The sequence below is a fragment of the Macadamia integrifolia genome, chromosome 5, assembly GCF_013358625.1.
Source record: "Macadamia integrifolia cultivar HAES 741 chromosome 5, SCU_Mint_v3, whole genome shotgun sequence".
NCBI lineage: Eukaryota > Viridiplantae > Streptophyta > Magnoliopsida > Proteales > Proteaceae > Macadamia > Macadamia integrifolia.
This window is the reverse complement of record NC_056561.1, coordinates 45,451,449-45,475,116: the sequence shown is the minus strand read 5'-3', so window position 1 is coordinate 45,475,116 and position 23,668 is coordinate 45,451,449. Positions and strand designations below refer to the sequence as shown.

Sequence of the window (23,668 nt, the reverse complement as noted above, 5' to 3'; positions counted from 1 at the left end):
GTTTATATGCTTGCTTTATGGCTGGTTTTTTTTTTTTGGCTGAGTGGTTTGTATGATATGCTGTTAAGTTTTGTCTCGAATTCTTGACCCGCTCCAACATATTTTGGTGGCGACCCGAATGGGAAGTTTTCTGAGATCAGTGTTGGGCTCCGGGCTTGGGCTCGTGGTATGGTTCGACCGGATTGACGACGACCAGATGGGTCGTCCCGCAACTTGGAGTATATAATGTACTATTGTCTTATTGAGAAAGTCATTGTAATTTGGAGGGTTTTTTGAGCTAGGGTTTTAGGGCGAGTTTTCTCGTCGTTGCTTGGGTGTAATTCTCTCTTCTGTATAGTAAAACATCTTCTTTTTCGCCCAAGGACATAGCACACCACATTGGTGTGTGAACCTCATTAAATCTCTGTGTCTTGTACGGGTCTATTTTGGTTTATCCTTGTATTTCTTGGTGTTTGATCTAACATATGCATTTATGGGACATCCACGCTACCATCTCAAAAAGTTTTGTAATATTGTTAGATGTGATTAGTTTTTAATCTTAATGTTCCCTCCAGTTCTATTTTCTATTTATCTGTGGCTAATGCAAGGATTTTATTGGGTATCATGCATATTTCTTTTNTTTTTTTTTTTTAATGGCATTTTGACACAGAAACTGAAAATTTTGTTTTTAACACGAAATGTTGTTTCTATAACTAAATGACTACTAAACGCAATCTTAGTGAAAATACTTGAAGAGAGCCAACAAAGCTCATTTTGACTTCTTTACTTATAAAAATAGAGGTGACTGTATATTCACATGTACAAAGCTGCCGAACCAAGCCAAAAACTTCAAAACTCACGGACTATGTATAAAAAGGTATGCACAAAAGCACTCCAAGAGACCTCACACATATGAGAAGAGGGAGAAACCCTTTGGAAACAGTCTTATTTATATGTATCTCATTCCTTTCCCTTTACGTTAATGTGGAACTATACGTTGAGAAGTTGCATTTGCTCCTTTGCAAGTTGTCTTTTACTAATGTTACAATTCATGCCAACAACAAAAAAACAGAGGGGAAAAGGTTTTGAGGCTTTTGAATCACTAAGTTATGATAAAAATATTATTATATAATAATCTAAATCCAAAAATCCTTATTGTAAAAAGTTAGAAACACCCCTTCTCTAATTTAATCCAATCACAAAGTTTGGCGGTAGTAATGAAGGGATCAATAGTCATTCATGTGGGGAGAAGAGAAACATGGTGAGAGGGTGGGTGCTACTTTATCCTCCACAATCAGCTCAAAAAAACTTTTCCCTAATAAAGAAATAATGATTTTCCTTTTCTACCTCCGATGAAGGATCTTTTTCATCGTCTTTTGTCTAAGGAAGAAATTCAATTTCGAGCAAAAGTAAATTGATCGAGGATGTAAGTAAAGTGATTTGAATTAAAGCAATAGACCATGTAAATAGAATAAAACTCTCATCCTCCACATACGCATCATCGAAAATGCTCCCAACCTTATGATTTTGTTCTAGAAATTCTTCCGAAATAATTTGAAATTATAGACGATAGAAATAGAGACAAACAATAGGAGATTAAAAAAAAAAGAAAGGAAAGTAATATTATTGCATAGTAGCATAGCCTATCCTAACGCTCTCTTTGTCTATCTTTTTCCTTAAATGATATGTTTGTCCCCTGAAATGATTCTTTTTGGAAGGTAGTCATTGGGTGTTTTTTGTCGCAATATAGGTTACAATCCTCAAAAAATGAAAAAAAAAAAAAAATGAAAAAGGTCAAAAAGGGTTTCATGGGCTGAAACCCCAGAGAGGGTGCTCGGGGTGTGAGCTCTCTAATTCCTCCTTTCTCTATAGTAAGGAAAGACGGGTCCTTATTTAGGTTTTAGGACAGAGAGAGAGAGAGAGAGAGAGAGAGAGAGAGAGAGAGAGAGAAGAGCGATGACGAAATCGGGCGTCGAGAAAAAGAGGGCCCGGCGAGTAGCAGCGGTCCAAAATGGCACTAGAGATTCCAGCAACGGTACTCCACCCAGGGTTTGTCTTCTATCTATCCCTCACTCTCATTCGATTTCACGATCTCAGATTTACGTTACGGTTTCAAATGGAAGCAATCGCAATCTTACTCTGCATTTCGATTGCGAATGGAATGGATACTGGTTTTGCATCTTTTCTTTTGGCCTTACTGATCTTTCTTCGGTTTGGAGTTCGGGTTCTGCGATGGAATTTTAAAGGTAGTGGGTAGAAAGGGAAGACGCCATGTTTGATTGCCTGCGATTAAACTTAGTACAATGTTTTCCAAAAAAGGGATTTTTTTTTGGGTGAATGGAAAAGAGATTTTTGAAATGAAATGCCCAAATTATTGAACTTTTCAATTATGATTCTTTGAGTTCTGGTTAAGAAATACTGTATTGGCAGCTTTGTTCTCGTCAATTTTGATGCCCTTATCCTCGGGTGATTTCCGCAACATTGTCCGATAAATTATGCAAGAGAACGTTAGTCCATCATGTTTCCCATACCAACTCTAAGAAGCCATTGTGTTTTTGTTTCTGTTCAACACAAGAGTATTGTGTGCTTGGTGGTTGGGTCATGACTCATGACGAGGAATTGCATTGGAACGATAATTTTACTGAAAATGAAAATGTAAGGAAGTGAGAGTGAAACTGATGCAGAATAATGGTTTTTTCCTTTGAACAGAAGCGTTTTTGAAGTGGGCTCCCTTTAAATTATATATATATATATATATATATTTTTTTTTTTTTTTAAGGGGGTGGAGGGGGGGGGGGTGGCTAAATTTATTCAAAATTTTCATTTGAGTTTGGTCTTGTGGGGCAGCAAGCCCATCGATTTGTACTATAAGGAAGCATTGGGTTTGCCTTCTTTTTTTTTTCCCCCAGAGGCTATTGTTACTGATTTATCAAGAAAAAAAAATTCCTCACTCAGAAAGGCCACATTTGTTTCCACCAACATTTGTATCAGGAATTGCATCCTTTTGAGAAGCTGATGTCTGTGAGCTGGTTTTATCAGTCTGTGTCACTGTTGTCCTCTCCATAATAGTTGGTTACCTATCTGTTGCCTGCCTATTTTGAATTGATTATGCCTTCGTATTTAAATGTCAATTGTAGCCTATTGGCATAAACTACCAGTTCAGAACCCCTGACCATAATTAGGGAACCACTTAACTGAGGTTATTTGAACATGAAGAACATCCATTAGACTCTGTCCCCCCCCCCCAAAGGAAGACTGTCTTGGAGATTTTCTATTTCAATTTATTTTTTCCATTGCAATATCAAATGCTTTAAAAATTTCTTAGTTGCTTGCTACCCTTAGCATGTTTAATGCGTTAAAATAGGGGAAATAGAGGATGGTCTCATTAAAGGAATGTAGAAGCAGACTTAAACACAGTTGTAGTACTTTGTGAAGTGTAACTTTTGAAGATCATGAAAAATTTCTTTATAAGTAACAGAATAAGAAAATATCCTAAAAAGTGAGATTTGTCATACTTGAAGGGATTTGTGGGAAAGATGGAGACCTAGAACCTTTTTCATTTTGAATTTTTAAAAGGAAAATGATGATGAAAGAGCCTGAGAATTATGTTTCTATAGACACTTTATTCTAATGAATGGGCCATGTTTTCAATAAACAAAGCAGAAAAAACCATGAGCTGTGCCTTTCAAGAGACAGTTAATTGCTTTTGCTTCAAGGACCCAGTTTTTAACCTATTCACATTTGAAATTTGTTGTAGTACCAACCTCCTTTTTCTCAGATAATTTATAACCTTAGAATTAGAAGACCGCAAGTTTGTAATTTATGACCTTAGAACTAGAAGACACAAGATCACCTATTCATGGCCTCTTCCTCGTTGGTTTTCCATTTTTTGAGTTACCAGTATCTTGTGTAGTTTACTTTTTTCCTTTGTTGTTCTTGAAACATGTCACTTGGTTATTCTGGTGTTAAGAGTCTTTTTTATTCTTTTCTTTATAATTGGTAAATGCATTGTTGAGAAGAAGGATGATAATCTAAATAGAATACACAAAGAAAATCAAAGTTTGGTTTTCTCTTGGGGATTGGGGTGCTACATGTGCAGAATATGGGCAGTAAAAGTGAAAACACTTGAAGAGATTATGTGGATAAATTTTGGATCAGGCTACTCAATTGCTCATCACGTCATGTTTTGAATGGGGGAGTTTCTATGGACAGAGCTTATTTTTTCCTGAAATGTTTCTTTGACCAAGAATCTAAGAGCCATTTTTTAGTGAAGCCTGAAGGGATTGGTTGATTTTGGTGTTTGTATCTGGAACGGAGTCTTGTTTCATAGAGGCTGCCACTTAAAAATTTTTTTTTAACCTATTCCATGAATTAGTTTCACAAAAAAAACCACCTAAAATGGTATTTGTGGTTCGGACCCAATTTTGCTAGTGTATGCTGAATGCTATTGTGTACTAACACTATTATAAACACTGACTACATATAAATATATAATTTAGCTATTGGAAGTGTAAATATGCTATAAAAACAATCAAAACATGCATTAGGTTAGGGAAATACAAGTATACAATACTAACCACTCAATACATGGAGTTTCTTGGCAGGTCTAATCCACAAGCTGCATATCACTAAGGATTTTGTTGATGCTTTGCTGAACATACATATATCCTATGATATATTTTGTACCCATGACTGTGTCTATATACTAATTCTTCCAAAAATTAGCATTGGAAAAAAACCATCACCTTAAAGTCCTAATCATGCAAATGCAGGCTGTAGAAGGGTTGAATGAGTAGAACGCTAAAAAGTAGGAAGAAATCAAGTGATTTGGTAAAAAATTGATTTTATTGGGAAAAATCCTCCTTGGCACTTGACAGTGCCAAAACTTGCATACCCAGCTCTTGGTTGAAACCAAGAATCGAAACTTGCAAAACCTATCGAATTTGGGTCGAAACCTACTTGGTTGGTTTCGTCTCAGACAAGGTTGAAACCTAGTTGTCTCAGTTTCGACCGAAATGTAAAACATGCCCTCTTATAGGAAGAATTATTTTAGAAGAATGCTAAAAAGTGGGAAAAAATCAAGTGACTTGGCAAAAAACTGCTATTTTTTTGAGGGAAAAATCCTACTTAGCAGTGCCGAAACTTGCGAAACTCCCAGCTTTTGGTTGAAATCAAGTGTCAAAACTTGCAAAACCTATTGAATTATGGTCAAAACCTGGTTGGGTTCATCTTGGACAAGGTCGACCGAAACTTGAAACCATGCCTCTTATATGAAGAAAATTTTCATTTCAAGAGAGAGCAAAGCCTCAATTAATGAGACAATCAAGATTTCTCTGATGATATGGAGAAGGAACTAGGGATTATGAAACACTTGCAAACTTGGATTATGAAACACATTCTGAAATTCCTAGCTGCCAGAAGATGGAGAAATTAGAGACTTGACCTCTTAGGTCTTACTCTTCCACTTAACCTCAGCAGATTCAATCAGAAATCAACAGAATAGATGACCAGAAACTTATATCTAGAAGTTAAGAGAAATCTGAGCACTATTCTGGTAGCTGTGACCACAACAAGCTAGCAGGAAGCTTGACAGAAAATAGGGGTGCCACAGGTGTTTGAAAGTTAGAATAAACTGACCTATTACTTAAGGATGGGAGATAGAAGATAGAAAGGATATAACGGACCAGGATTCCACCTGAAACCCCCAGGAATCCACCCGGTTGAATCAGAGAATATTTCAGAGCAAGTACTGAATCTACAGTACTTAGAAGAGAACATGCTTATCAGAATAAACTGGCACATTATTTAACAATGGGAGGATAGAAGAATAGAAAGGATATAAAAGGCCAAGAATCCGATCAGTTGAATCAGAGAATCTACTGAGAGCAAGTACTGAAACTACAGTAATTAAAAGAGAATATGCTTAATCTTATAAATCGTGGGGTAGGCTTATGCCTGTACATCTGTTTGTAATATTGCCTTGGACTGAATCCATGACTGAGTTGGACTGACAAAACCTTTTCCACAGCCATGGAAAACCAAAACCAAAACGAAAACTGAACTTACTTCGCTATCACCCAGCATAAGAGTATATCAGCTAGGGCCGTACTGAACTTGACTCAAAAATCATACTGAAGACACTAACTCAATTTCAGTCATGACATAGGACAATCAAAAGTAACTTCTAAATAACTTACCCACTATCTGACCAGTGAATAAACTCCTAACAGCAAAAGAAAATGCCATCTATAGGACTGAAATCAGGTTACTGTCATGTTCTTCAATACGGCATCAGGCATCAGCTTTATATTCTTGGAATGTCATTTTTTTTATACTATAATTCTACTCCTTTCTGATTTCTTCATGATGTCATGTTTCAGAAGCCAGCTGCTGGGAAGGATGTATTTCAGCTTTTTGCTGAGAAGGTGAGGGACCATAAGGATCTAGAATCTAGATGGGCCGTTTTACAGGAAACGCGGGTGGAGTATTTCAGAGGGAAGGGTTTTGTTAGCTTCTTGAAAAACCATCCAGAGCTAAGAGAAATACTGGAATCTGATAGAAATTTGGAAGTGGAAGAGATCGCCAATGTTCTTCTGAGGAAGAATCTTTTAGTGAGATGTGATCGTGTAGTGAAAACTGTACGGCCCGGGAAGAGGAAGTTATCTACCTGGCCAGCTCATTTAGAGTTATTCCCTGTATGTTCTCTTTTCTATATGGTTGCCTCTATTTAAGTTATTTTTCCTCCAAATAGCATCTGGACCTTCTGGAGATACTGATTTTACTGATTCAGCTTTCTCGTTGGATTTTCCTGGAGGGACTTAGTTCAGCTCTGCCTTATGTAGCTTATAAAGGGAATTGTAATATTTTGAACTTTGTTTACCCAGATGATAGGGTGATTTTCGTTAGGTTCATAAATTAATTAATTTTTTTCTTAACATATTAATCAGACGGCCTATGTGTTTTGCCTGTTTTAGGTTGTTCTATGTGTTTCCTGCCCAATATTTTCTAATGGTGGTCTGTCTTTAAAGAGACTTAAATATTGCATTCCTAATGAAATCATACTTATCTCTGAACAAACTGTATGATTTGTTTTTCGATCCTGAACGTTTTAAGGTCATGATGATATTGGAACTTCTGAAATTTCTTTTCCCATTTTCCGATCTAAGTGGAGAGCATAAATGGAAGGGTTTTCTGCACAGAGAATGCAACAATATACTGCTTGTTTTTCTTTCTTTTTTTTTTTTTTTGGTGGGGCGGGGTGGGGTGGGGACATGGAATGTGTATGAGGGATGCATGTATTTTACTGATTCATGTTTTTCCCTTGGGGCACAATTAGCCTTCTAGGCCTCATCGACATGGAAAAAAAGTTCTTTCTTTCACCTTGCCTTTCCTATTCTAAAATTGAGAAACATGCCTCTATTAGAAAGATGGTCAGGCTTTCCATGTTACCAATGGATGCTGGGTTGCAGACTTGCAGGTGTCCATGTGGGAGATGATGAGGTTGCAAAACACGTGAATTCAGATCACTGCCTGAGTGGCCAGGTGGAAAAGAAAAGAAGGAAAAACTAAAACTCTGCAGGCTTCAATTGCTGCGGTCTCTATGTAATAAACTCTGGCCTTTACATGAGTAAATGTTGATAATAATAATTCTAGTAAGTGGTTGACAGCGTAATTCGATTTAGTAACTTTATGTTCTCCCTAAATTGTATGTGACACATGCCAAGGTTTTAAATTAAGTTTTTGTGACATGGCTGATGATGTGCCTCTTCGTTTTTTTAGACTATCTGATAAATTCCTAATTTCTGTAGTAGATCAAAAGTGTAATTTTTTGCTTGGGTGGGTGTGGGTGGGTAGGTGCGTCATGCGTGGGGAATAAAATTTTGATTTGTAACTTGTTCTTCCTAATTGTTCTGTGTTTGTGCAGGATCAAGTTTTTTCCGATAATGATGCTTTCTTTGCATGGACATTTGTGAAACGACGGCCTCTGTGGCAGACAATTCTCTCATTTCTGTGGCCTGTTTTGACACTAGCAATTTGCTTGTTTCCTGTATTTCCTCATCAGTGCAAGATTGTAGTACTCTACACCTGTGCTGGGGCTCTTCTACTTATATTCACCCTGCTCTTCTGTAAGTTTTGGAGTATCTAGAAATTTCTGTAAAATTGTTGATGAATTTGTTTCTATAGCTCATATCCTTTAGATATTTCTGCCATCTTACCTAGGTATCAACATAGACATCTAGTATGAGATGCATGCCTATGAAAGAGAAAAGTGCTCAGCTATGGCTATGTTTATTTATTTCATTTGTAACTGGTGGGTTTCTAGAAGCCTAAGCGATTAGGTTCAGAAACTCAGTTTAAAACCAGCAGCAACGAGAAAAAAGAGACCATATTCAAGAAAATGTTAATGAATTGAAATCAGATACTCATATGGGTGGAAAAATCTGGTCGATTGTCTGATTTATGGAGCGAAAAAAATCCTAAATTTGGCTCAGATCCAATGGCCTGATCTGAAGTTATGATAATATCCAACGAAAGATAGATAATAAAATAGGGTAAAATAGGGTTCCTGAACAGAATATTGACCTTACCTTATGATAGAATTGAAACAGTAAGGGATGGTCAAACAGCATTGGAATCAAGTAATAAAGTAAAACATCAAGCTGAAGCAAAATAAAAAAATGTATAACTGAGAATAGGAATCAGATCGTAGAATTCGAGCAAGTCATATAACGGTAGGAATCTTATCATAACAGCAGCAAGATCAGATTTTGTGACTGTTGGATGGTTTAGAATGAAGTCTGATGACCAAGTCTGAAGTTCAATTTAAAAAGCTAAGATGTAAACCATGAGAAACAGAAATTTATAGAAACTAGGACATGAAGAAATAAAGAATAACTGAACAGAAAACCAGAAATTACTAATGAGAAAAGTTTATTATAGGGGGTGATCTTAATGGACATGTTGGAAGAGATCATAGAGGCTATGGAGGATATGGTTATGGAGAGGAGGAGGGGATCTCAGTTTTAGTTTTTGCAGTGGCTTGTGTTTATACATTGTAAACACTTTGTGTTAGAGCAAACACCAACAAGTATGAAAGTAAAAGAACACAGATTCACACAACACAGAGATTTAATGAGGTTCACACACCGATGTGGTGTGCTACGCCCTCGGGTGAAGAAGAAGATGATTCACTACGTTTAAAAAGATATTACAATGGAGTTTTTCTTAAGAGAACCCAAATTGTGGAAAGAAAGCTCGCCTAGAAACCCTAACACGAAAACCCCCCAAATTTCACTACTTGCTCAACAAGACGATGGTATATACTCCTCTAGGTCACCATCGATCGGGTCTCAGAAAAAATCCCATTTGGGTCGCCAAGAAAATAAGCTGGAGCAGGTCATTCTTCAAAATGGGTCAAGAATTCGGGACAAACATGACACTTTGAAAAGAGAGAAGCATTTAGTTGCTTTCAAAAGTGGGCATCATAATAGCCAAATAGATTTCTTCCTAACTAGAAGGTCTGATAGATTGTTATCTAAGCACTGTAAGGTTATACCAAGGGAGAGCCTAATTACACAACATAGATTAGTGATCATGGAAATGTGCCTCATTGCGCAGAATTGTAAGAAATGTGAGCTTATTTGCCCTAGGGTAAGGTGGTGGAGCTTAAAAGGAGATATCTTGAAAGCATTTACAGGTAAAGTGGTCAAATAAGGAAAGTGGGATTTTGAGGGAGACACTAATACGATGTGGAACAAGATTGCTACTTATATTAAGAAGGCTGCTAAAGATGTCCTAGGAGAAGCAAAAGGAAAGCATCATTCCTCTAGGGAGACTTGGTGGTGGAATGATGTGGTTCAAGCAACCATTATAACTAAGAAAGCTAGTTTTAAGACATGGCAAATGTTTAAGGATGTAGATCTAAAAAGGTATAAATTGCCAGAATTAAAGTTAAAAGATTGTGGGAAAAGCAAGAACGAAGAAATATGAAAATCTTTATAATAGTTTGAGCACAATGAGGGAAAGAAAGAGTAGAGATCTCGACTGTGTTAGAGGTATTAAAAGTGAAGATGGTAAAGTACTAATAAGGGATGAGGGCATTATAGAGAGATGGAAAGACTATATCTTCAACCTACCAAATGAAGACATTTCGAGTTATAGTGTCTTGGAAGCTTGCATTACCCATCAAGACACCACATGTTGTAGATATATGTATGAAGAATTAGGGTGTCTGAATTAAAAGAAACTTTAAGGAGGATGAAAGTAGGGAAGGAACTATACCAAGGTCGTAATAGAAGTGTGGAAGAGCTTAGGAATCAATGGTTTATATTGGCTAAACAACTGTTCAGGAATCAGTGGTTTATCTTGGCTAACCTAGTTGTTTAATAAGATTATGATCACAAGGAAAATGCCAGATGAAGGGAGGAGAAGCGTTGTGGTTTCAGTTTACAAAAATAAAGGTGACATTCAGAGTTGCAATAATTGTAGAGTCATAATAGTAATGAGTCTTACTATAAAATTATGGGAGATGATTATTGAAACTCACCTGAGCCAAGAAACTACTATTATGGAAAACCAATTTCATTTTATACAAGGAAGATCCACAAAAAAGCTACATACTTAGGAGAGTCATGGAACGATTTAGAGATTGCAAGAAGAATCTCTAGATGGTTTTTGTTGACCTAGAAAAAGCTTATGATATGGTCCATAGAGAGTTAATTAGGAAAATACTAGAGAAGCGAAGTGTTTTAAGTAAATATGTGGACATAATTAAGTATACGTAAGATGGTGTACTGACTAATGTAAAAATTTTGGGGGGTCAAGCTAGGGAATTCGTGATTGCAATTGTGTTACATCAAGGATTAACTTTAAGCCTTTATTGATTGTACTTATCATGAATGATTCAACCAGAGACATTCAAGATGAGGTCCTTAGTGTATGCTTTTTGCTGATGATATTGTTTTAGTGGATGACAAAAGTAGAGATTAACGCCAATATGGAGTTATGGAGATCAGCTTTGGAATCAAAAGGTTTTAAGAATAGTATAACAAAGACGGATTATATGGTGTATAACTTTAGTATTTAGTTACACTAGGATGGATAATGAGTTAGTGAAAATTGATGAGGTAGTTTTCGCAAAGTAATTATTTTAGATATCTGGGTTCAATCATAAATAAAGAAGGTGATATAGAGGGTGATGTTCATAAAGAATTAAAATAGAATGGATGAAGTAGAGAGGTGAGTCCGAAGTGTTGCGCGATCGACATATTCCTTTAGAACTTGGAAGAAATTTTTATAGGATAGTCATATTGCCAACTATGATGTATGGTGTAGAACGTTGAGCAGTTAAGAAGCATCATATAGATAAAATCAGCGTTAATGGAGATGTGGATGTTAACATGGTTGAGTGGCAAAACTAGGAAAGATAAAGTGAGGGATGATCATGTTAGAGTTAATTTGGGAATAGTTTTGATACATGATAAGCTATAAGAAATTTGTTTGAGGTGGCATGGCCATGTTCAATGTAGGCCTTTGGATGCTCCAATATGGAACATAGTTGTCACGGTGCTAAGATGAACCAAGGCGGTGGAGGGTTGTCTAAGCGTTTAGGCGAGAAGACGCACGCCTTGAGGCGAACAAGGCGACCAATTGTTATTTTTTATTTTCCCTATTTTCTTACATTATTTAGTAAGCTATATATACCTTGTATCATAAAAAAATCAAGATTAAGCAACATCAAGTCATTAAAAATCAACATTTAACCATATTTAATCATAAAAAATTAACATTAAGGCATATTAAGTTATAAAAAATCAAAATTTAGAGAAATGCTCTGGTTCTATAATAAGTTTGACTGGTCAAATGATATTATTTTTACATGAGACTTTTTGTATCAGTTATAATATAAAACCAGCTTTCCAACAAGTTTAAGATTACTTAAATATGAGTTGTAATGACAAAGTTATGCTCCGGTCAAACTTATTTTTAAGTGCGCGAATACTGTTAAAATCGTCTGAATGAAAATAATTTTATGGATATCAAGACAAAAAATTATTTTACTGGATTTTTGGTTTTTGGCAATGTTTTAACATGATAGAATTTATAAAATTTTCATAATTGAGAAAAACTCAAGCATTTAAAAGTTAAAAATCGCCCCTATAACCAAAATCCAATTTTTCTTCTTGGACTGGGGGGTTGACTTTTTATCGTTTTGGAATTTGATTTTTAAACTATTTTTATTGGATTCAAATAAGGGGTATTTGCTTACTTATGAATAATATCTTAAGTAAATGAAGCATTTACTTAAATGATATTTGGCATAAATAAGTGCCAAAATATAAGGCGACATGCAGTGTAATAAGGCGACTGTCGCCTAGGCCCCAGGCAAACCGCCTGGTCGCCTAATCGTCGCCTAGGCGACACCTTGACAACTATGATATGGAAGAGTGATTTGATTTGGCTTGAGGGATTTAAAAGAGCTAGGAGCAGGCCTAAAAATGACCCTAGGAGAAGTGGTAAGGAAAGACATACATAGCTTAGGCCTTGTATCAAGTATGGCCTGAAATAGAGCTGATTGGAGGGAAAAGATCCATATAGCCGACCCCATTTAGTTGGGATAAGGCTGAGTTGTCGTCGTACAATAGAATCAAGGTTCGAGATTTTGGTTATTTCAGGTTTCGATCAAAATTCGACTGAAACTTTGCATGTTTCATTTGGCCATTTTGGAGGTCAAATGGCCATATTTTGTCGCAAAACTTCAGGAAAACCCTACTTAAGCATTTCTAAACATATTGGAACCTTTAGACTGTAGGAAAACACTTTGGTTTCGTACCCTAGGTTGGGAATGTACGCTGTTTCCAGCTATATACTTTCTCAAGTATAGCCTATTCTATATATAATTTAGTGTTAGAACACATACAATTCAACGAAAACAACTAAAATATGTTTTAGGAATGAAAAGCACCCATTTAATATTACACAATGTCTACAAGTGTACAAGTGTTAAGCTTTGAGAAAATTGTTTTAGGTGATATCGATATGTCCAACGAAGGCTTGAGGAGGCTGAGGAGGCTCCAGTAAGGAGGGGTGATGAAATCTAGATAGAAGGATTCAAAAGAGCTAGGGGCAGGCCTAAAAAAATTCTAGGAGTAGAAGTGAGGAATGACATGCATAGTTTAGGCCTGGTCTCTTGTTTGACCTTGGATAGACCTTTTTTATGGCAAGAATCCATGTTCTTGATCTCATTTAGATGGGACCTTTTTGGTCCTTTGCTTTTTCTTTTATTTTTCTTTGTCAACTTTGATTGGATCCATGTAGCCGACCCCATTTAGTTGTGATAAGGTTGAGTTGTTTGTTGTCTAAGTGTACAAGTGTTACAAGTGTATTACAAGTAGTCAAGTGTACAACCAAGGTTAAAACATCTTTATGAAACCATTCCTCCAACTCTATATCAGTAACATACAGAGATTTGAGAAGACTCGAAACCTTTGGGCAAAAGGGTATTACCTCTAAGTTTGTATCTTACACAAATCTTGCTAAAATGAGGCAAATTTTCACTATAGCTGCATTGTAGTAGTCTCCATTACTCTGTTCAAATTTTCACTATAGATGCATTGTAGTAGTCTCCATTACTTTGTTCCACCAAAAAAGATAGGTGCTTTGGTAACAAAGTACCAAATTTGGGTTCTTTTTCTGAGTTCCTCCCTTCCCTTTCTATCAGGAGAAATCGCTCGAAACTCATGAAATGGGTCACAATTCTGACCCATCTTGATTGAAAGTGTTTTTATATGCACTGTTTTGTACCGAAATTTAGTTGAAACCAAAATTTCGGTCGAAATCCTGCATTTCTATTGAGTCACAGGACTCATACGTAGTTTCATTTTGCCCTTCATCGAAGCCGAGATACCTCGCTATATCTTGGTGGTTTCAACCGAAATTCAAACTATGACTAGAAGAATGGAGGAATAGAAGAAAAATACAAACCATGCATCCTACCTGGAACTTGGCTAACATCCCATTAGCCAACGTTAGTGTCTCACGAAGTGTTGTTGCATCCCACAACAGAGCATTCTGAATCCCACAGAACATAGAGGCAACCAATGCAAACTTTTTTAAATAGCAAAATCATGTGGAGCTTTTGTGGTTTTTATATTAATAAATAGAAACTAAAAGTGTGCTTACAATAGGAAAGGAACTGTACTTGAAATAGGAAAGAAAGACTAGGAAATTCTGTCCATAGTAGGAATAGATGTCCCGTATAATTATAACTATCTTAATTTATTAGAATAGGTGTCCCACATAATTAAAACTCTTTCCAATGTAGGAATAGGAGTTCTATTCAGGCAAGACTCTATCCTATCCTTGACAACCAAAGAAATAACAATTTTGTAATGAAATAAAATATCTCACACTAACATAGGAAAGTAAAGCCCGAATTCCTACAATCTACACAGAATTTAGGCCATTAAGTGGCCTATTACAAAGAAAATCGATTGGGCTAAAGGCCCAACACATTTCTAACCTAACTTTGTTTCCATTAAAAGAAGTCCCATTCTATGTTTTATCTGTTTCAGTAACCTTTTTCCATTTGATCTTGTTTTGCTTCAGCATGTATTCATCTTTTGAAAATTTTGCATGAGAATTTTTCATGGAAAATTTGCAATGTGATCTGAAATTAGATAGAACTTCAGAATTGATGAGGATAATTTTTCCATATTAAGGTTTAGAACAAACATCAGTGAGCTGAATATGATTTGTGTTTGGCAAAATTGATGCATGTTGGCAGAAAAACTTAGTTGATATTTTGTTTTTTTTTTTTCTGAGCATGCTGGGTGATGTGGTTAGACTTGTACCGTGTGTTGCTTGAGACATTGTATTTAATTTGCTTGCTGGGCCTATTATTGTAGGGCTTTAGTATCTTACCCGGCTCTTGTAGGATGGCCTTCCTATATGGTCCCCTATTATCTGGCACATGACATATCAGGTGGTGCCGAATTTTGAGGGGAAATAGGGTTCGGTGTCCCCTGTTTACATGTCAAGTTTCAGCCAAAATAGTATTGGCCACATGGGAAAATAAGGGTTTAAAACTCTAGGAAAAATTATTCTTTTGAAAAATAATTGAAAACAGATGGACATGAAAATACAAAGTAAAATGAGATAATGGAGAGATATACAACTGAATTTGGCTCTGAAATTTGATACATGGGCAATCCAAGTATGCCTCCTATCTATTCCCTGGTCAGAGTTGCCACATCACCCTTCCAATTTGCACATTTAGGTGGACAACATAGGAAGGCTTTCGGTCTGTGGACTGTGCAAAGAACCTTTTATCATTTTTTTTTTTTAAGGTTAGATCTTTAGTTCACATCCTTTTTTTTTTTTTTAAATAATTTATGGGTGGGGGTTTATAGGTCTAATTTCTAAGTTTTAGAACTTTGAATAAAGAAATTGTAATCATAGATTCATAGGGGAGGGTTATACTTGTTAATTCTTTCCCTTTGTATAGCTATTTTGGCTATTTCATTTGGCCATGTACAGCTCTCCTCTTTTCTTTCTTAGAAATAAAGAAATTGTGATGGGTTAACCCATATCAGTGATTGACTAATTAGATTTCTTCTTCAAATGAATTGTAAGGAGTGGTTAGGGAACTAGATTCACATAGGACCTTAAGTAGTTCAGATAAGGCTTACTTGACTGAAGGTTCGATATTATAGGTACGACATACTAATTGATATTGTTCTTAAATATATTTATAAATGTTGTTTATACTAGTGGAGGTTAGGCCCTACAACTTTTGATAATGCAAGAATAATTTATAAAGCAAACAAACAAGGTCAGGAACTCTTTTCTTTTTTTTGTAATTACTATAGTACAGAAGTATTTAAAAAAAAAAAAAACCCACTTAATAAGGACAGACTTTTTGGACATGTGCCAGTAGGCTCTTCATGTTTTTGTCACTTGAGATTTTTGTGAAGCATGGAATTGTTCTTTTCTGCAAGAGTTGACCTGCTTTACGAAAACCCTAAAAAGGACTATTTTAAACCCTTGGACTCCAGGAAGACAACAATTGCTTGCCTTATACAAAACCTCATTCTTTCCTATTGGCCTCCAATGATAATGATTCCAAATAGTTAAAACTGCTCTAATGTGCTATATTCTCTGAAACAACAAATTTTTGTTTTCAACTGTTGATTTTCTTGTTGGAGATCTGTACTTTTTTTTTTCTCTCCCAACAAAGAATATGACAGTAAAACATAGTTAGTCAACATGACACTCAGGGTAAGCCACCTAACATAGGTGATAAAAGAGAATTGAGAGATGAATTAACAATTTTGATAATGTGGCAAAGACTGATATGGCACTACTGAGGCATGCTTTGGTGCTGGCTGAGGTCTCTTGATATAGATCGATTTAAGGGAAAGAAACAACAACAGTAAAAGGTTGGCCAAACCAACCCCCAATCGATCTCAAGCTGGTCCAACCAGCCCAGTTAATGATGGACATCTGTAGAGCACTACTGAGTTCAGTCTTGTGAGGAATTTTTTTGTCTTATTCAAAACCTTGGACAGGTTTTGCACATACTCAGTAGAGAAGTAGATGCGTACTTTGGTTTTTAATCCCTGAAACTCTGGACTCTGCTTCCAATGATTTAATTATGATTTCATGGGTTATAAGAACGTGGTCTGTCTTCTGTTTTTATATTTTCAATTCTACTTATGAACTCAGACCAGTCCAGTGTTCCCTTTAATAATTTGGTGTCGGTGTGTGTGTATTTGGAGGTCTAGAGCTCCCCACGATGGATGGCAGAAAGTATTAGATGAAACTAGAAAGTAGAAAATGTTATGTACATCTGGGAAGGTTTGAGGGATCAGGTTCCAGGATCAAATCTGGATTAGCTGCCACAACCTTGAAGATCCTTGAAGGATCACTGACCCTTGCTGAAACTAACCGTTCTGATCCAATCCAGCTGATAAGTGGATCCACTGACCCTTGATACTGGACAGCAATCACAGGTAACATGAATAATTATGCATGAAATACAAGGAGCTCATAAAAGGACATGCAAGAAATTGCAATGGGATAACCACCAATGACAAATCCTGGAACGAACTTGTCCTCTGGATCAATCATCTCCCTCCTTATTGGCTCATCTATGCTACCATTGGTATGAGATACATTTTGGCTGCCAAATATTTAGCCTTACTGATGATTTGCAAGACATGCCAGGGGTACCTTGGATTACCGATCTATATTGGATGAGTTGCAGTACACTGCTATCCCCTTCAGAATTGACATCAAGAATGAAACTTGAGCCAATAAACAAGGATGGGAATTCAGCCCCTCCCATAGTGTGTAAACAAAATCATTTTTTGTTCCCAGGGCTATTGGTTAAAACTTCAAGAATCAGGAAGATCTGTCATGCCGGGAGAACTTGTGCAAATTATACCTACCACCCATCACCTATTGTGGTATATATTTGACCATTAAAGAAAAAAAAAAAATCTTGAGTGCGTGACAAATAATGATTTTGTTTCATCTGGTTAAATGAAAGCTACTTGAGAAAATTGCTAACTGGTGAATTTGTTTTCTCAGATTGTGATCCCTATTCTCCTCCTGTACTCTTTTCTTCACCTTTTATTATCCACTAATCTTTTGTTTTCCCTATTAAACTCGTGTTCTTTCGGACATACTCTTTTCATGTGAATTGTTCTCAGAAGAAATTTCTTGTTCTGTTCCATTACCTTCTCATCTGGAGGAAAATCTTAGTCAGTACTTGCAATTTCTTTCTTATCTTCAGTTCACAGTATGTGGAAACTTCATTTTGGGGGGGGGGGGGGGGGGTGGGGGAGAGGAAGGGAGATATAATTTCGCTTGTTTCCTTTGTTTCGGTTTATGATGGTTATTCTTTCATTTTCAGTTAGATCTCTAATCTTTGGCACATTGTGGATCATTCTTGGAAAGCGTGTCTGGTTTTTCCCAAATATCCTTGCAGAAGAAGCAACATTGCAAGAGTTATTCCGGTTTTGGCCCAAGAAGGATGAAGAGGAAAAGCCTAAGTGGACTGCAAGGCTTTTTTATGCAGTAGCAGGAGTGCTGGTCATACTACTGCTTAGGCATCATGCTCCTGATGAGGCTGCCAGAGCCAGGTCAGTCCCAATCTTCTGAAAAATCCTTGTCCAAGGCACCTTGTCCCTTCAATTTCAGGGCAATTTGTTTCCCTGTCAAAGTAGCCTATTATGTATACATTTAAGCCACAATTCATGAGTACCACCCCTCCTCCCCCCCCAAAAAAAAAAAAAATGCTTGAATCAGGATTACTGCCATTTACTCCTGATTGAGCTTGTTCGGAAATCCTAAGTTCCGGATGGTCTTGAAGAAAGTAATCAGTGCCCGTATGAAATGACCCTCCTTCATGCCCATGTCACAGACACTCACTTCTTCCTCATAGTTCAGCCCTAGATGATCTTTTGTTTGAAGTTTTGTGCCTCACTTAACTGATTTTACTACTTTTGCAGGTACCAAAAGCGGGTCTCTAATATAATTGATGATGTTTTGGAGTGGTCTCCAAGACTGGCTTTGTCAGGAATGATGGAGAAACAGCAGACTGTGGTTAATGCAACAGAGACCAACCACTCAACAGAAGGGGGGACTAGTTCATACCAACATGAAGGTGAGGAAACTATTCAGGGTGAAGAAATTATTCGGGGTGAAGAAGATGAGCATGTATAATCCCCAAGCCATCAGATACAAAGTGGGTCAACATAAAATGTTCATTAGCTCTGTTTTCTGGCTGTAGAATTGTGTAATTGAATTATATATGAGCATTTTAGGAGATTTAATTCTCAATCTATACTATTTCTTTGTTGATTGAATCTGGCACTTTCCTCCTGGTGGGATACAGAGAAGATGGCATGGCTTGTTAGGGAACCATGGTTCTGAATCTCAGCATTCTTAATACATTAAACAGTTAAAACATGGCTTTTGGCCTTGAACATTCATGAAATGTGCTGACAGAAAATGCAGCCCCAGACTCCCAGGAACAAGGACCCACTGCTTCATTCTAGCAGATGACCAAATGTACAGATTGCTTCCTCCCAACTCTACCTAATTTTCTACCAAAATGAATACAAAAAACACAGCACATCAACATTATATTCATGTCTTCTGCAGGATTCAAAATAACATGTTGTGCTATGAGGACAACTTACAAAAATATGGTTTTGTTTCTTGACAGCTTTTCGTTGAGGATCTATCTTTTGCATCAGTGAAGGAATTCTTCCTTCACCTACAGTGAAGGAAATTGTGGAAGAAATCACTAAGGCTCTGTCTGATCATAAACTTTGAAGTTTGAAAAGGAAGGGGGAGGGGTTAGTGTGTAACAAGCTTGACAACGATTTTTTTCTACCCAAAAAAAAAAAAAAAAACCTCAACAACTATTTTTCAATTAAAATACTTTAATTAGTATTGGTTGTGATATCGATGATCCCATAGTAGCAATTTTTAGTTAAGGTTAACAGAGTTTTGAGTATGGGTTCTTGTTTGCCCTAGGGAGAGGTACTAATAAATTAACTTCTCATATTTCTGACTTACCTCTCGACACTCAAATATTGCAATATAGTCTTATACCCATCTCAAAAATTGGGGGGAAAAAAAAACCCTAAAATTAAGCTGACCAAATTCTACATTAGGTATTTCACCACATAAAGAAGCATCCATTTCGATGGACAAGTTGAGGCAGCACCAAGAAGAAAATTTTAAAGTGGAAGGTTAGGTACCACAATTTGTCTCTCTCAAGTCAATGGATTTTTTTTTTGGGTAAACAATCGACTTGTTGTCCATGTTTTCATCTAATCATCTCTCTCTATCAGACCTCTAGAGAAATGCTCTACTATGTGCTAATGTGGTCAAATAGAACCGAAATTTTGTATGATCGGACGAGGATCTGAGAGATTCAAGGAGCTTTGTTTGGGATGAATGATGTTGTTTCCAATAGTTTTTATAGAGTATATATTAGCATAGCAGCATCCTTGGACTGTTTTATTCCATTCCACTTCCCTTCGCCTATAAATAAAGCAATGTAATAAATTGTACACTATTCTCACTTCTTGTTGTGTCATTATGCTAGAATGAAAAAAACCCACGAAAAACCATTTGAGGAAATCTTAAAGCATTATAGGACATTAAGACACATTCAAGGCCCTTAATAGATGTTGTGCGACTACACCTCTATAACTCCTAACATCTCAATACTTACTCGCACTTGCATATATTAATGATGCAATGTGAGATTTCAACCCAAAAGACTAGTCTATTAAATAGTAGAACTCACAAGCACATGAAGTCGTGAAAATCCCTCCTAACCAATGTGGACTAGGGTATTGAACTTTCTGTTAAAGAGCATTAATCAACTTATGAAAGCCATTAAATGGAGTATCAAAGGCTTTACCCCAACATACAAAAATAATAATAATAAAATAAAGTTGATCCATACCTTTTTTCTCATTGGTGATAAAAAGAAAGGACCTTCTGTCATTACGTAGAAATGAAAAAGATAACTAAGGAAGTAGTCAAAAGTCAAAACCATAACATGAGAGCCTTAATTCTTTGTTTTATTGGGTAATGGATGCTTAATTCTATGACTTTGGTTGCTTATTAGTTATAGTTTGGTCAGCCTTTTTTAGTTTCAATAAATGACGTAGAAAGGGATGGAAATGGGGCTGGAGCTTTGACCCTTATGGAGAGGAAGTTTGGGTCAGGTCCTTCTACATGAATGGTTTTCGTATGATGTCTGATTTTTACATGGAAACTACTCAATATGAAAATCTATTATAAGAAGAGAGAGAATAAGTAGATTCTATATGTGGATTAAGTATTATATATAAGAGAACAATTCTTGTACGAGAACTTGATCTAGACTCATGCAGAGGAGGTAGATCGATCGATGAGTCAGGGCAAGGCCAACCCTGTTGACCTTGTGATTTTAATAGAGTTTCCACAACCCAACCAGGTTAGGACTTTGGACCATATGGCTTCACTGAAGGCCTTCACTGCAATACTGAATTGGCACCCAAAATGCTTTGTCACAAATAGATCCATTTGAGCTTTAATGATTTTTTTTTTTTTTTTTGCAACACATGGTAGACCTTGATCATTGATAAAAACTTAAGTACCAGGTTTCTTTTCATCTGTATGGAAGAATTTCTTTACCATAGACATCTAAATTCTCTGACTGACCGTAAGAAGGATATTTGTGACCATAAACAATAGGGTTCAGGAGTTAGAGATGAATCCAAAGTTCAATCATAGGATTGTGACATCATCAATGAGGAAGGAATTCATTTTCCTCTACGCGTGAAGGAAATTTCAATGAAAATGTGAGGAAGTTGACCAAATTATAATGAAGTCTTTTTTTTTCCCTGATAGAATTATGATAAGTCTACATGGACTCTTTCTCCTCTATTTAATATCGTGGATCCTTTTATATGACTTTTTTTTTTTGGTAGAATATTTATCTATTCTTCTAGACATGTATGATATCAATATAAATGGGTAATGTATCGATTTCTCAATCATAAATTATTTTAAATAATAAAAGGCAAAAGGTTTTGTGCACAGCCATGCACGGCCATGCACACAACCATTGATGGGGATGAGGGTCTATGATATACCTCCCCCCCCCCAATGGCTCTATTGCACGGTCTTCACCATGCATGACGTGCAAAAACCCTCTCCCAGTGAAAAAGTTCAAAAAAACAAAAAAAAAGAAAAAAAGACCTATATGATGCCATATATACTAGGCGACAATTTTTCCCCCCTAATGATATAATGCCAATTCTATACTATCGAAATAGGCCACTAAATTTAACATAACATGATTTTAAGTATCAATATCATATCGACTAATATAGAAAGCCAATGAGTGTTCAAGAAGTGCTGCACTTAATTGATAACAGGTTATCTGAAGAGGATAGAGTGGCGACAATCGCCTTCTAAGTGCTTCTTCTATACAACATGCTCAATCTTATTGGAACCTTTGGCTAGTGGTGCATTAGAATGAGACAAATTGATAGAAGAGAAATGCTAGAACGTGTATAAGGTGAGAGAACTCAAGGCTATATTAATCCACATCAATTTTCTTTTAAAATCAACGTGGGATCAGCCTTCCATATGACTGATATGAGATCGTAATATATCATCATGCTTTTAAACCCAATATCCACGACAGTTCACTCCATATCAGGTAGCATTTTCTAAAGGGCTTTCACTATGCTCAAAGGTTTTTGTTTGTCAGTAAGTAATTCTTTTTTAACCGCTCTCACTCTGGCATCAGATCGCTCCGTCCACCTATGAATTGAGTCGATGATCAATTGTTTTAATACCATTGATACGGATCAAGAACTCAATCCTATAAACCGAATTACAAGATGAGAGAACCCTAGTCCATATTAACCCACATCAAATTTCTTTTAAAAATAATGTAAGATCAGACCCATATAACTAATATAAAATCATAAAAGAATCCTTAAACAGCGGAAGAAACAAAATCTAGGGGAATAAAAATCTTTCTATTCATCGGAATATGAAAACATTGCTGCAACCGGACACTCCACCTTTGAGCTTTTCTTTTGTAGTCAAAGGTGATGAGATATGCAATCAGTTACCCTTTTCCTGTCATAAAATATTTGTTATTTTCTTTTGCTCTTTTTGGATTCCTATGGTTACTGTGCTTGGGATCTACTTTGCTTGGGATCCACTTGACGTATTAATTTTTTTTTTTCTTTTTCTATTTTCTTTAGAGGGTACTTAATTAGTATGAACTCAAAGCTCTAGAACTTCAACTTCTAAGGCACCGTTTGATGACATTCCGTTTCTGCCATTTCTGTGTTTTCTTATTCTCAAAAACAAAGGAACAACCTAAAAACGTTTGATAAAGTTGTTCTGTTTCACCCGTTTCTAGAAACATAAATCAAAATTTATGTCTATTTACAATTTTAAAAATGATTTTTGTCGTTTCTAGAAACGAATATGAGAGAAAAAAAAAAGTTGTTGTGCCCGATAAATCTCTCAACTATTTAAACCTAAAAAGAGGCAACCGAACCCTCTCTCCCTTTTGGGCATCCGATAATACTATTGGGTTTTTTAATGGTATTATGTCTGCAAAAAACGTTTTGAGGAACAGGTTTATCAAACACCCAAAAATCCGTTTTTGTTTTCGAAAATGTGGAAAGCCATTTTTGCTATTTCTAGACACAGAAACAGCAGAAACATTATCAAACGATGCCTAAGAGTGCTACATAAATTAAAAGAGGTAAACATTTTCTCTCTCTGTTTAATTGATCCTATTGTATAGAATCAAGGATTTAGTTTATGGTATCGCTGATAAGAATGTCAATACTTATCAGCCTTATCAAGTTAATACGGTATCAAAACATCATTTTTGTAATAAAAGAAAATAAATATTAATACCATATTGGTCACGATTGATATAAATATGAATTGGTTAATGCGATTGATTCAATACTAATACTTAAATCTTGGTTAAGAGTACCTGTTGTTGGGCAGTTAGAATCGATTGTTAAGGGAAGAAACTACTAATACAGGGGTGAGAAAAACCCCATTAATAAGGTTATGTTTGAAAATACATGAGGCACAATAATGTTATGAAAACTTAGAGTGTTATTGTTATTTT

The 23,668-nt window shown here is 36.2% G+C and overlaps 1 protein-coding gene across 1 annotated transcript; it reads left to right on the top strand.

Annotated features, from left to right (window-relative positions):
• The first annotated feature begins 1,780 nt into the window (after positions 1-1,780).
• LOC122079924 lies at positions 1,781-18,851 on the top strand. The gene is made up of 5 exons (XM_042646715.1): positions 1,781-2,028; positions 6,360-6,674; positions 7,904-8,105; positions 17,897-18,125; positions 18,495-18,851. The coding sequence occupies exons 1-5, from the start codon at positions 1,936-1,938 to the stop codon at positions 18,706-18,708; spliced, it is 1,053 nt and encodes a 350-aa protein (XP_042502649.1). The 5' UTR covers positions 1,781-1,935; the 3' UTR covers positions 18,709-18,851.
• Positions 18,852-23,668: the final 4,817 nt, after the last annotated feature.

Bases quoted from the DNA above. Each gene is read 5' to 3' on its own strand.
- LOC122079924 (XM_042646715.1), top strand. From the start codon at position 1,936: ATGACGAAATCGGGCGTCGAGAAAAAGAGGGCCCGGCGAGTAGCAGCG. The intron at 6,675-7,903 runs GTATGTTCTCTT...GTGTTTGTGCAG, and splicing joins CTCATTTAGAGTTATTCCCT to GATCAAGTTTTTTCCGATAA. The intron at 8,106-17,896 runs GTAAGTTTTGGA...TTTCATTTTCAG, and splicing joins TATATTCACCCTGCTCTTCT to TTAGATCTCTAATCTTTGGC.